This window comes from Cariama cristata, unplaced genomic scaffold (assembly GCF_000690535.1).
Source record: "Cariama cristata isolate BGI_N322 unplaced genomic scaffold, ASM69053v1 scaffold29466, whole genome shotgun sequence".
NCBI lineage: Eukaryota > Metazoa > Chordata > Aves > Cariamiformes > Cariamidae > Cariama > Cariama cristata.
The window spans coordinates 2,376-15,697 of NW_009622031.1; the positions used below are offsets into that span (position 1 = coordinate 2,376).

General features: G+C 38.9%; 1 protein-coding gene across 1 annotated transcript in view; it reads right to left on the bottom strand.

Moving 5' to 3' along the window:
• Window positions 1-1,666: 1,666 nt before the first annotated feature.
• DDC (dopa decarboxylase (aromatic L-amino acid decarboxylase)) overlaps window positions 1,667-13,322 on the bottom strand; it is a gene marked incomplete at its 5' end in the record, with an annotated part of 26,513 nt that continues 14,857 nt past the window's right edge. Inside the window, 2 exons of the mRNA XM_009702197.1 lie at window positions 1,667-2,218; window positions 6,419-6,520. Coding sequence (XP_009700499.1) covers window positions 2,003-2,218; window positions 6,419-6,520 — 318 coding nt within the window. The remainder of the gene's footprint in view (window positions 2,219-6,418; window positions 6,521-13,322) is intronic.

Genomic DNA, 13,322 nt, shown 5'->3' on the forward strand with positions numbered 1-13,322 from the left:
CACAATAAATCCAGGTTCACATATTAACTATTCATAAATACAGTATTTCTCACTTACAGATATGTTGCAAAACTACAGAACAGAAACAGCAGTTATGTTCTTCTTTCAAAATGTTCAATACTTTTGTTCTTGAGTTGATTACATAGCCCAGATTTCATTTTCAGATGACCTAACTTTAATAGTCTACAAAGGATTATCACGTGGGGAAAAGAGGGTATGAAAGATGGAATACTAAGAAGGCCTTCACCAATTACATATTCAAATCATCCCAGAATTTCAGAAAAACTAGAACCGTGATCCTCAGATTTCTGTATTGGGCTGGCCCTGCAGAAATGTTATTCTATGGGTCCTGTCACTGCTGCTTATTAGAAGATTTACTTACATCACTTCTTTAAAAACAAAAATAAACTAACTTTTACTGCATTTATAATGTTTTAAATTAACTCTTATCCTAAATTCTTTGCCAAAAGGAGTTCTGGTATCTGGACAACAGCCTCTTCTAAAACTGATACCCATATGCTGAAAAATGTTTAATTGAATGTCGGTTTTGGCAACATTTTCCCACAAATGTCTAGAGGGACCTATGCCTAATTCTGGGCTGTTGGGAACATTTCACCTCTCCTGGGTTTGGATGTGCATTCTGCCCACGTCCCTGGTCTACAGCAGTTTAAGGCTTATACAGGTGTGCATCATCCACCTCTGCTCTGGTTTCCATGGAGAGGTTTTCCACCAAAATCCTCTTATGTTCAGTCTAGTGTTGCCTTACCTTATGCATTTCTTTTCCAATACGTATTAGTTAGGTTTTTAATTTCAATTATTGTCACATAAGCCCAAAACAACTCCATTTCATTTCAGTGGAATTATCCTGGATTTACTCTATGATAGCTTTGATCAGAATCTGATCTCTTTTTTTTCCTGGACAGACCTGGTTATATATTTCACATACAAAATACTGGTCTGTCTCATGCAGAAGGTGTAATGAAGTAAGCAGAATAGTAGCCATAAAAGTAATCACAACTCTATTTCACAGTACATAGCTTACACAATATTTTCAAGTAATCACTGTTTATAGTATCTTGGTTAAAAATATAGAATACCGGGTAGCACATGGCTTTTGACAAAACTCTTAAGCAGGAGCTTTTAAGAGGCCTCATTATGAATGATCAAAGTGAAAACCAATAGCTAGCATAACCTGTTTGCTGAGATTTGACAAAATGGCTGTTTTACAAGCAAACCCTTCAGGAGAAAGTAGAGAACCTGCCATAAGGACAGTTAGCATCCATTTAGTGCCTGATCTGGCTATGTAATGAAGGAAGTCTTAAAGTCCTAACTTCAGTTACAAAATTACTGCAGCAAGCGTGTCATGACATGGTAGTGCCCCAAATCATGACAACATTTGCACTTAGTGCCATGGTCTAGTTGACATGGCGGTGTTAGGGCAAAGGTTGGACTCAGTGATCCCAGAGGTCTCTTCCAACCAAATCGATTCTGTGATTCTGTGATTTGTGCGTGCCTGTTTAGATAGGACCTGAACAGTGTTATAATCAGGTTATTGAATTTCCCCCAATGTGGATTCTTTCTGAAGTCATAGCAATGTTAAATTAATTGGTTATAACACCTCACAGTTTCATCTGTGAAGAAAGGAGTGGGCATGCTGCTACAGGTTAATGGGAACAATGGAGGGAGCACTAACACTCCCATTTCCATTGCCTGGTTCAATAAATGCTCTTCATTACAAACTGGTAAGAAATGACAGCTCGAGCCTCCATGGCTATGTGCGCCCTGGTAGCAGGCAAGATGAAACTACAGTACAGAGAAGGAATGACTAAGGTTGCAACACAACTTGCTGGCAAGGATTTTGCTACTGCAGCTGGGCTATATAACAACAGGTTTTTGTATTTTTTCCATCATAATCTGACTTTCCCACCTGCCCCTAAAATAAAACTTGGCAACACAGAGAAAGCCAGTTAATTACCTCCTCCCCAGTGCTACTTCACTGCTGTTACTGCTGGTGGTGGTTTTGCTCCCATGTTTTCAGAAGATCAGTTGCCAGCTGTGAGATGTGCTGCCAGGCAAACTTGACGTGGGTGGATTCCACTGTGCGGGAACAAATAGCAAAACGTAGCACAAATTTCTCTCGCAGGTGGCACGGGACCAGATGAATCTTCTTGGCCTCATTTATGCTTTTAAGAAGCGCCTTATTTAGTTCATTTGAGCCCTGAAATGATTGTGATTCAACGGATATAGTGATGAATTTCAGAAGCAAGTTTGGAATCTGTAAATCCCACCAAGCAGCCAAGCCCAAGTACCACCAGTAACACACAGCCACTTTCTCATCTCTCAGTGCTTTGCCATCAAAGGATTACAAAAAGGTGACAGCACAAGAGATAATTTTTCAGCCACAAAGAGATTTATGGATTAACTGAGGTTTAGAAGCAGTGTTCACACTGAGACATTTGTGATAGCTGACTGCTTTTTTGTGACCTAAGGTCGTGAGCTTCATGTAAAAGCGTTCATTATCGCATCCATTTCATTACATTTTTCTTAAATCTAATCAGACAAATGTGGGAGGAAGTTCTGCAATGAACTATTGTAACATTTGTAAAACAAACCTTCCAGTCTTCATTTAAGCATGGCTGCTGTGAGAGAGCCTTTTGAGTATGAAGATGGAAATTTTACCCTTAATTAAGAAATAGTTAAGGTAATGTATCCCTGGCATAGGGAAGTTTCATACTATCAGTAGAAACTCTAAAAAAGTATTTGCCTCACGTTCTATAGGAAGTGTCCACCACAGAATCCTACAGAGTTGGGTTTTTGGGAGGCATTTTAGAGATGTGTTAACTGGCCCTCCCACTGGAAGTAAAGTCTTCTGCATTCCAGGAAACAAAGATATAAATGTTAAATATCTTGCAGAAGGTCAGAGGGACTCTACATGCATGCAGTATAGAATTTTATCTCCTAGTGTACTTCATTCTCCTTGTGCTCAAATAGTGAATGTGAATATTTCCCTTAGAGCAGCTGTACACTCTTAATATCAAATCTCAAAAGAAATAGGACTGCACGGAGGAGTACTGGTTCTTTTGCAGGTTCAGCTAATGTTGAATCAATGGTTTTCCTAGTTCAAGTCCATCAGCATTTGAGAATAAATCAAAAGCTGTCATCAGATTTTCTAAAACAGTAGTAAATCTCTTTAAATAAAAAAAATGAAAGAAGAGATCCCCAAAAATCTTGGGATTTTTGTCTGATTTAGCAACACGGGATGAAGTGGTAGCTGCATATCATTGACAGTCTGTCACCCAAATTAACGGAACCCATCTGTCTAACTTTTATATCAGCAGACCGAGAGATGGCTTCAGCTTTGCTGGGCAGTTTGCCATAATAGCTTAGGATATACCATGTTGATCTTGAGTGCTGTAATTTCATTCTTTGGGAAAGTATCTTCGCTATTGTAAAGCCTTTACTCTTTCCATTACACTGCTGGTAACACAGAATTGCAAGAGATGCTAGGAGCATCTGCGCCTTTACCACAGCATTCCCTTACTGAACACTGACTGCAGTAAAAGAGTCACAAATGGACAAATCCATTTGTTCAGTGGTGGTCTTGTTACTGTAGCGGCATAGGTCTTCTTGCAAACATCCATATCAGAAAACATGTTCTCTCAAATCTACGCAGTTGTGACTTGCCTGCTTTTCCACATAAAAACAAAGCATAAGGGAGATACAGTTTCCCATTGGCACTGAGGATGAATGTCTTATTCTCACGGCTTTGGATCATATTAGAGTTAGAGCTGAACCCAAGTCAAAACCCTATTCTGACTTAGCACAAGTTGTTAGAGAATCTGGATGACAGCCTGAAATTCATGGCTTAGCTCTAGTCTTCTCAGACGTATTTATGCAACTTGAATGCTCCTAATTAAGAAAAGGACCAACTTTGGTGTTTTACAAGTCCCCACTCATTGTGGGTCAGTCACTGGTGACTATGATATCCTGCTTTCTTATCAAAGGTAATCCGTCATTAAAATTATGATTATTGCCTTTAATATGAAATGCACAGCACTAACTTTTAGGCAATATAAGTGGTTATATTGTAAGTTAATGCCCTTGGCAGGAGTGAGAGGAGGAAGGAGAAAGATGTGTGTATCTTTCTTCTGTTCTACTCTCACAGCTGCACCTAGGGGCTGCTGTGACACTCAGGTGTCACGTCAAATTGAAGTTAGTAGTGACTAATCCTCTCCCAGAGCTTTGACAAGCCAGCTCTGATTGAGTCTGTCAGTTTCAATAAGACAGGATTCTCACCCCCTTGGAGAAATGAGTAGCTTGACTTGTATTCATCTGCAGCTATGACAAGGAGGCCAAAAATTAACCCTTTGGCATGATACATTTGATGAAATAGTTATAATATGAAAGTCATAGATTATTAGTCCATCTGCTCAACAGCATGAAAGGCAAAAAATTAAGTTACAGCAAAGCAAAAAAATAAAAAAGGATTTCTCAAGAACAAAGGAAGGAAAAATATTTCATACTTTTACAGCTGGGCAGCATTACAGTTCAAATCCCCTGTCCCTTAGGCCTCCTGTAACTGCATAAAAGTTACAAGTATCCTACCTCTAAGATGCATTTTAATACAATTTACAGAAAACACAGGAAGGTTTTTGAAAGAGTGATTTAAAAAGCAAATAAAGCTGCAAAAATAACTATAAAACACTATTCATTTAAAAGCTTGTTAGTTTTGTTTTCTTTTTTTTGGACCAGGAGGGCAAGTGATAGCTGTTTCAACATTGGTTTTCAGCAGAATCACACCTTTATTCTACAACTTGTCCAAAAGTTTCTTAGCTAAGTGTCCGTATTTACCTCCTATTGTAACATTGTCTTTCCCTGAATATCTGATTTCTTCCTCTGGATCACCAGGGACAGGAGAACAGATGTAGACGAACTACTGGTCTGATCAAAAGTGACAATTCCTGTGTTGCTATGCTCTATTTCACCAGGTCTGTTCCTTTAAAGTAAATGTAGAGCACTGACTAACAGCTGTCTCTGGATCTGCAAAACTAGTATTTGCTTGTTCCGTGTGAGAGAGCAGACTACGACCAACATCTTGCTATTGAGCAATGAAAGCCACAGAACCTATTCCTCAAAATCTTTTAAAAGTTCTTGTTAGGAAAGAAATTATATCCATGTTTCCACTTACTGGAAGAACTCCACATTCTCTAATCTGTCTGATCTTCTAGCAACAGATTATTTTTTTCTTTTGTTTTAAACAACATAAATTCAAACAAAACCATTTTCCTATTCCAGATGAATTCACCATTACCTTATTGCAAAAGATTCGCTAGCTCCTTCAGCCAGTTGCATCAAACTCAGGTAACTGGGGCAACTGAATGACTGAGAAAAGAATTTCTTAAAAAGTAATACCACACTAGCCAGAAGGAGCAAGACATGCTTGTGAGCCTTCAGAAAAGCTAAAAGCTCATTTAGGTATCATGAGAACTAGAAGACACCAGTGCTGTTATTAATATTGCCTGGTGTTCAGATTCAGTGTCACAATTCAATCCTTTACAGAGGCTTTAGTTGCAGGCTTCTCTATTAAATGAGTTCTTTACCTAAAATCAGACACTGATCCCCTTTTAATGTCTGATAAACAAGTGAGCCCTCCCAGCTACTGTAGCTCTTATGCTCTGAGTGCAGAGTGAGTTTTCTAGTTTCTGTCAGGCAAGGTCTCTATGTCAATAAACTTGGCACTTAGAGAGATTTTGGGGAATGAAAGGCCAAGAGAGGAAAAAGGATCATGTTCAGAAAAAAAAAAAAGCAGACCAGGGCCAAGGGCAGTTGGGAAGCTGGCCTTGCATGCAACCTGTTCTTACTCATATCTTGCTCCAATCTGCCCAGTCTGACTGTAGGATTTTATAAATGCAAATATATTCTTTAAAGAAAACAACAAAAAAGTGCTTACGACTCGAATCCTCATCCATGACAGTCATTGTGTATATATATATATATATGTAAAGAAAATTGGATATTAAATACACATACATATAAAATTAACTTGACAAGAAACATGTAATACACACACATACACATCATATACAAATGTCTAGGGAAATATATTAAAACAATCATCTTCATCAAAGCCCATCAAGCATAGAATATATTGGTCATTTTGTATAACTGGCTAGACCATTTGTTTGCCTTGACTATATATTTCCATACCCAATATGCTTGAATTTCTCTTAAGCATTTGATTAATTTTTAACAAAATTGTCTTAAGCTTCTTTCTTTAATCTTCTTTGATATACATGAACTGCCATCACTTTCCTTCAAAAATAATTAAGTATATTAACTACAAAGACTATATTCAATTGCAGGTTATTGTATTGCTATAAAACATGACAAAAGAAATAGGAGATCTTAGCTGCCTTACCTTCAGCCGAAAACAAACTAGTCCCAAGACAACCTCAGCACAGATCTCAAATCTTTCATCCTGAAGGACTAAATGTTCAAATTGATGTGACAGCCTGACGTGCTGAGAAGAGAAAGGTAGTATCTACATTGTATAAATTTGATTCATCAAGAGAAAAGATGTGCTAAATTGTTTCCATCCCTAATCTCTTTTCTCTGTTCCCTTTTCTGATATGTGATAATATTCACATATCGCCATCTGTTTGTGTTAACTTACATCCTGTTTATGTCTTCCAGAGACCATATTGAGCCGTTACTATATTAGTAGCTCAGTCTATCTTAGGCAGTACTAGTCTGTTTCTTAATGAAACCTTTCAGCGCAGTTTTATATGATACCATATTAGTAGTAAATAATTGTAATAATTCGTCTTTAGGTTTTCTACCACTGTCAGTTTTAGCTGGGAATGGCTAAAAGAATCCAAAAGTTATTATGGGGAAAGGGCGAGATGCACAGATATATATAGAGAAAATGATAACAATTCCAGAGCAAAATAAGTTGGAAAGATACACATTTTAGAATAGTTCACTTAATATGAGAATAACTGTGAAGAAAGGGAGGACTTGCTCACTCTTCTGACCTGGATGCTCAGGTTCAGTTGAAAAGAAAGGTGATGGCAATATAATCAAGAAAATGGATAGCAAATCTCAGCCAACCTGTTCAGAAGTAGCTGGGGAAAAAAACAGTGACATTGGACACCAAGACAGAGCAATTATTTTGAAGCATAGGAAACCAGTGCTCTTCCAAAATAAAACAAATAGGAAAAATACCAACAGGCATACTAACAACCAGCTGGGAAGTCTTAAGATCAGTCAGTGGTGCTTGCATACTCATACCACGTTTTGTTTTCTTCCAAACAGAAAATGAATTCTAAAGCTCTTGGAAAAAAAGAACCCCATGTCCTCATCAGGTGCCTGCAGTACCTTATGTAGCTCCCCTCTCACTGGCTATCATCAGTTTAGTGCTCACTACCCCCCCAAAAAAAAACAAACAGACAAGATGACAACAGCAAGCAGCTAGTAGAATTACAGTTTGTCTTCATGCAATAGCCAGGCTACACCAAAAATCATCAGCAACATCTGAAATTACGTTTAAAAGTTCCTTAGCTTTTATATATTTATGATTGCAAATAATTTTACAAAAATAAACAACTAAGCCCATGTCTTTTCCTCCTTTTGCACTTTGCCTTTTTGCAAGTTCAAGCACAGATATCAAACAAAAATGAAACATTTCACTTTGAGCCAGGGTTAGATGTGGAATGTTTCATCTCACAGGAACTATTTCCAAAAGGGCAAGAACAAGGCAAAACAGAAATTACAAAAAAAAAAAAGAAAAGAAAAAAAACCCCACACATTTTGCAATCTTAATCATAGCTTTCTGATGTTTGTTTATTTCTTAAAATAGAAGAACATTGTTTATATTGAATCAAAACATTGGTTCAAAGCCTTCATATTGGGCATACGGGTACCCTATGCAACCAGCCAGTCTTACTGTTGTTACCACTTCCTCTCTGCTGTTTGTTCCATCCATTTATCATCTCCCTCTAAAATTAGACTGAAAGTTCTTTGAGTCAGGAATGAGACCAAAAAATGCCCATTCCTTTCCAAGGCATTTGAATGTTGTGCTAATATAAACAGCATGAGTTTACAGCTATGACAATTGACCAGAAGTATATACATACATACAGATACTTGTATGCCTAAGTACATGGAAAACGTATGTGAAATATGCATATGTGTTGTAATGATCTTCTACTGTCTCCTCCTATCCTCATGTTCTATAACCTTAACCGAACTGATGTCTTTTACACAGCTCTGCAAAATTTCACACTGCATATACTACGTCTTGGAAGTCAAAGCCTTAAAAAAAGTCAGGTTCAATGAGATGAGAATTTCAGAACTGTTCTGCTAAACGGAATCACCAACTGAATTTAATCGAAATTTACCTGGGTGAGAACTGAATAAACCAAAAATTTAAGATTTGGCTTACTGCAAGTAGTTTGTACAAGAAAACTCCAGACCCCGTGCTGTACATTTTATAGCAGGTATTTATGTCCACTTTTTACACTACAGAATTTTTCAGGAACTTGAAAGAAATAAAAGCAAGGAAAAATAGAGAGTATTCAGTAAAACACAAATCAAAATTCTGGAAGTATTTTGTATTCATGTCTGGATGCAAGTACTTTTATCCGTAGCGTCTTAACAAGTGGCAATGATTTGTGAAGCCACTGGGGGGCACCAAGTGTTTTAGATGATGCAGAACTGGAAAGGCGAGAGGCTGGAGGTAACTGGAGTTTCACCTCTAACGGCTCTGCTTAACACACGCACCCAAGGCCCTGCACCTTTGAACTACAAGCTATTATCCTGAATTGCTTTTACAAAGATTGTTGCAACCAAACATAATTAAACCAAATAAAGTTAAACGTTATTAAGCCTGGAAGTTCAAACTCTGTAAAACCGAAGGGCTTTTAGGTATCGCACCTGCCTCCGTGAGTCCGAGAGCTGTACCCACACTCTGGAGGTGAGCAGGGCAATAGCTCAGAGGAGGACACGTGTGGCTTGAGTGCTTCAACTTTTCAAGACAGGCAGGTAAACTGTGAACATAAAGTCCTGTTTGGAGAACTGTGGGCACTGAAACTAAGGATAGGAAAGAAGAAGTAAAAACTGACAGGCTGTTCTCAGTTTTCTGCTGAATGTGTGCATACCAAGCCTGATTTATGGAACTTTATAACCCTCCAAATGCTTTTGATTTTGACATTTGTGTCATGCTGTGTCCCTAGCACTGTTAACTTAAAGTTGACATTCAAATATTATTTAACCTTTAAAAATTATTTTATTTAAAGCTGTTACGTAATTTAACAAAAAAGTGGACATACACAAACCAACTCACATACTGTTTCTAGCAGTACCATTTGGACAATCCCTTTATCACATGGATTCCCAAACTGGAATCACATGGACTGTGTTAGTGGCCTGAAAAGTCTTGGTATATAGGAACAGAATACCAGCCCTTCTCTTCACAGCGAAATTTAGCAGGTTGAGGAAAAGAAGCTCATAAGGAATTTTTGTGTATCACTGTCTATCTCAGGTAAATAACCATTGCTTTTCTGCAGTGAGAAGGGAAACAAGAAAGGGATCTAATTCGTTTGGTTATTCAAGATTAAGGGAAATGTCTTACATACTCACTAATAGGAGCAGTAAACTTGTAAGGCATTAAGATGTGATCCGTATTTAAAAAAAAATTGTCTTTGTGTATGTATATGTGTGAATATAAATATAAATGCTCCTGCATTGAGGTGTCTAAACTGAATTTTGATTTTTGGGCAAAGCCTTCAAGAACTAAAACAGTTTTTGATTGAAGGGAGCTTCTCTGAAGCATCAGAGTACATTAATGTGTATATGCAAATAAGCATACCTGCCTAGCCTTGATCACTTCATACTTTTCCTCCTACAGATTTCACCTCTCTGCCTGCCTTAGCTCACATTCCACTTCACTCTGAAGGAAGATGCTATCAAGAGTCTTCTCAACAGCCACTTGGACTGTGCAACTCCCCAGCTGAAATGCTATTGCTGGTATTGCTGTTCCATACAGTTCCATTTCTTGGTCTCTGCTGTTGATTTTTAATGGCATTCATTATCCTCAGCAAAGAAAGAAGGACACAGTACAGTGATTTCTTTCCGTCCTATGGAGGATTCCTCTGAGTCAGAATGTTCAGGGGGATCACTACAAAACCATTAACTGCTAAATTTCTGCAATGACTTCTGAGATCTTTGAGAGGACTTAAACAAAGGAGTAATAGATGGTCAAGCAGTTTGCAAACGGGCCATTTACAAGTGGGCCATTTGGGTTTCACATTTATGCTGACTCTGAGTGTTTGGAATCAGTGCAGAAGGTTGTTGTTGGTCTTGCCCTCTTTGTACATCTTCTCTGTGGCTTTGGGACTTACCTCCAAAATTTGTATTTTTCTCTCCACACACCCTTGAGAGATGACTGTCCTCCCCTTTACCACTGCTTTAAAACCTATACTTTGCAATAGGTTAATATTACATGTTGTGTGGGAAAAGAGTGCACAACTGGAAGGTTTGAAAAACAAAGAAAGTTCCTGTATTTAAATCCAAGTCATACATTCTCATCTCCCACGAATATTTTAGTTCCTAAATGCCTTCCTTGGTACAAGCAAATGCAAGGTTGTGGTGGTTATCTAGTAATTTTGATGCAGACCTTAAGGCTGCAAACATAACAAACATCTTTTTCTTAAAACATACTAATAAAAGAAAAAAAAACTAAAAAAGAAAGAAAGACACAAATAGGTTTTTTGTGGAAGTTTACATCCAGAGAAAAAGAAAAGTTTGTGAAGAGACAGTTCCAGATATCTTTGGTCTTCCATATAGACACTTGCTAATCACACAGCAAATAGGGTGGCTTCTTAAGAATATGCAGGATTTTTTCCCTCTGTATCATGTCAGAAGCTCATCACTGTTTAAAATCTCAAAACACTTTTTAAGTAACACCTGGCTAAGCAAAAGAAGCCTACCTAGAAGTCTATAAATACCAGATAAATCTTCCTACAGTTTTCTATGATTTAGGAGCTGAAGTATCTTCTTTTTTCTAGGTGATCACAGCATCTGTATTGGGATTTTTATAAACTCAGGAAGGAATTGAAACCCTAGGTCCCAAATCTCTCAGTAAGGCCCAGCCCTGCATCTGAACAGGCATGCCTTAGCCGCTATTGTATAGCGTGAACAGGAATGACATGCCCTGTACGCAGATATGTTGACGTATGAAAACTATGTGGTGTATGACCTCATGCTACATCCCAGACGTAGGCATCCCCTTCCCCAGGTTCCAGCCCAAGGACCTGTTTCAAACCTCTGCTCCTGTGGCCCTTTCCCTGGGGCAACTCCTTAATACCACAACCGAGAGAGAGCATTTCTTCCCACTTCAGCAAGGCTCAGTGCCAGATCCTGCACTTCGGTCACAACAACCCCATGCAACGCTACAGGCTTGGGGGCGAGTGGCTGGAAAGCTGCCCGGCAGAGAAAGACCTGGGGATGTTGGTCGCCAGCTGGCTGAACATGAGCCAGCAGTGTGCCCAGGCGGCCAAGAAGGCCAACAGCATCCTGGCCTGTATCAGAAACAGTGTGGCCAGCAGGACTAGGGAAGTCATCATCCCTCTGTACTCTGTGCTGGTGAGGCCGCACCTCGAGTACTGTGTTCAGTTTTGGGCCCCTCACTACAAGAAGGACATTGAGGTGCTGGAGCGTGTCCAGAGAAGGGCAACAAAGCTGGTGAAGGGCCTGGAGCACAAGTCTGATGGGGAGTGGCTGAGGGAGCTGGGGGTGTTTAGTCTGGAGAAGAGGAGGCTGTGGTGAGACCTGATCGCTCTCTACAACTACCTGAAAGGAGGTTGTAGCGAGTCTGGGGTTTGTCTCTTCTCCCAAGTAACGAGTGAGAGGATGAGAGCAAATGGCCTCAAGTTGCACTAGGGGAGGTTTAGATTGGCTATTAGGAAGAATTTTTTCACCAAAAGGGTTGTCAAGGGCTGGAAGAGGCTGCCCGGGGAAGTGGTGGAGTCATCACCCCTGGAGGCATTTAAAAGGCATGTAGACGTGATGCTTAGGGACATGGTTTAGTGGTGGACTTGGCCGTGCCAGGTTTATGGTTGGACTTGATGATCTTAAAAGTCCTTTCCAACCTAAACGATTCTATGATTCCCCAGCTCCAGCCTCTCTGCTCTCCACCTGAAGGCTGCAGTACCTGCTTCTGCCACTGTTCCTAGGTCTCTTCTCATTCCACCTATGTCCACTCTATCACCCACTGTAATAAATGCAGCTTCAGAAATATTTCTGGCAACTACAGGGGTTCCCTTAAAACCCAGCTAAAGGTCCCAAGTACACAAGATACAGTACCAGCTATTCTCTTCAAGGACTGCCTTTGCCAGCAATGGGAATATAAAAGCTGTTACTTGCAAGACACTACAACGTGTTTAAAAGAAAGCAACTTTTCAAGGCCAAGCACTGGGATAAGCAATGTTAAAGTGAAGTTAACAAGTGAAGTTAAATTCCAAATTCCTTTTCATTTGGAAACTTGTTGATAGGTTTGAAAATATAAACCAGTGTCAGGCTAGTTTACATACTTCATTACTACACTACCAAAAGAAAAGTCATCACAATATATCTGGAACCCACAATAATTCCTGAGAAGAGAGGAAAATGTGAAAGATATGAAACACATTTATAAATCTTATTTTGCAGCTACTGATATAACTTTACCAACACGTCAACAAACTCTCAAGAGATATCTTAAATTCTGCTAAAACAGGGAGCAAATGAAATCCAATTATTTCTTAAATATTAAGTTCAACAGAGAATTTCTGGAGATAGAAATTACTTTTTTTTTTTTTTTTTTTTAAAACTGCTTTGGAACTCACTGAATTTAATCAGCATTCATCTGGGGGGAGGATGGTGAGGAGAAACTAACTTAATGGTTCCAGTTAGACAGATGTATACAGTGAGCCAAATTCTGCACTTAATTACCCCTCTTGCCCTTTCAAAGTTGCAAACATAAGGTCATAACTTATTTTTCACTCTATACTGGGGAACAATTTAGTCCTTAATGAAATATTAAACATACACACTCAATTCAACAAGCCTTTGGAAAACTAGCTGTCTGAATTACCTTTACAAATAAGGGAATATATTAGGGTTTTACTTTGGAGTCAGTATCCTTAAGAAAAGATTGATTTGCCTAGCCTTGCAGATCTGCATTGTCACAGAAAATATAAAAACCTCCTCTTCAGCTATCATTATAGGAAGACAAGGACTTTTTGGCTGGACAGTCAGGGGAATGTCTGGGAGAACGGGAAAGA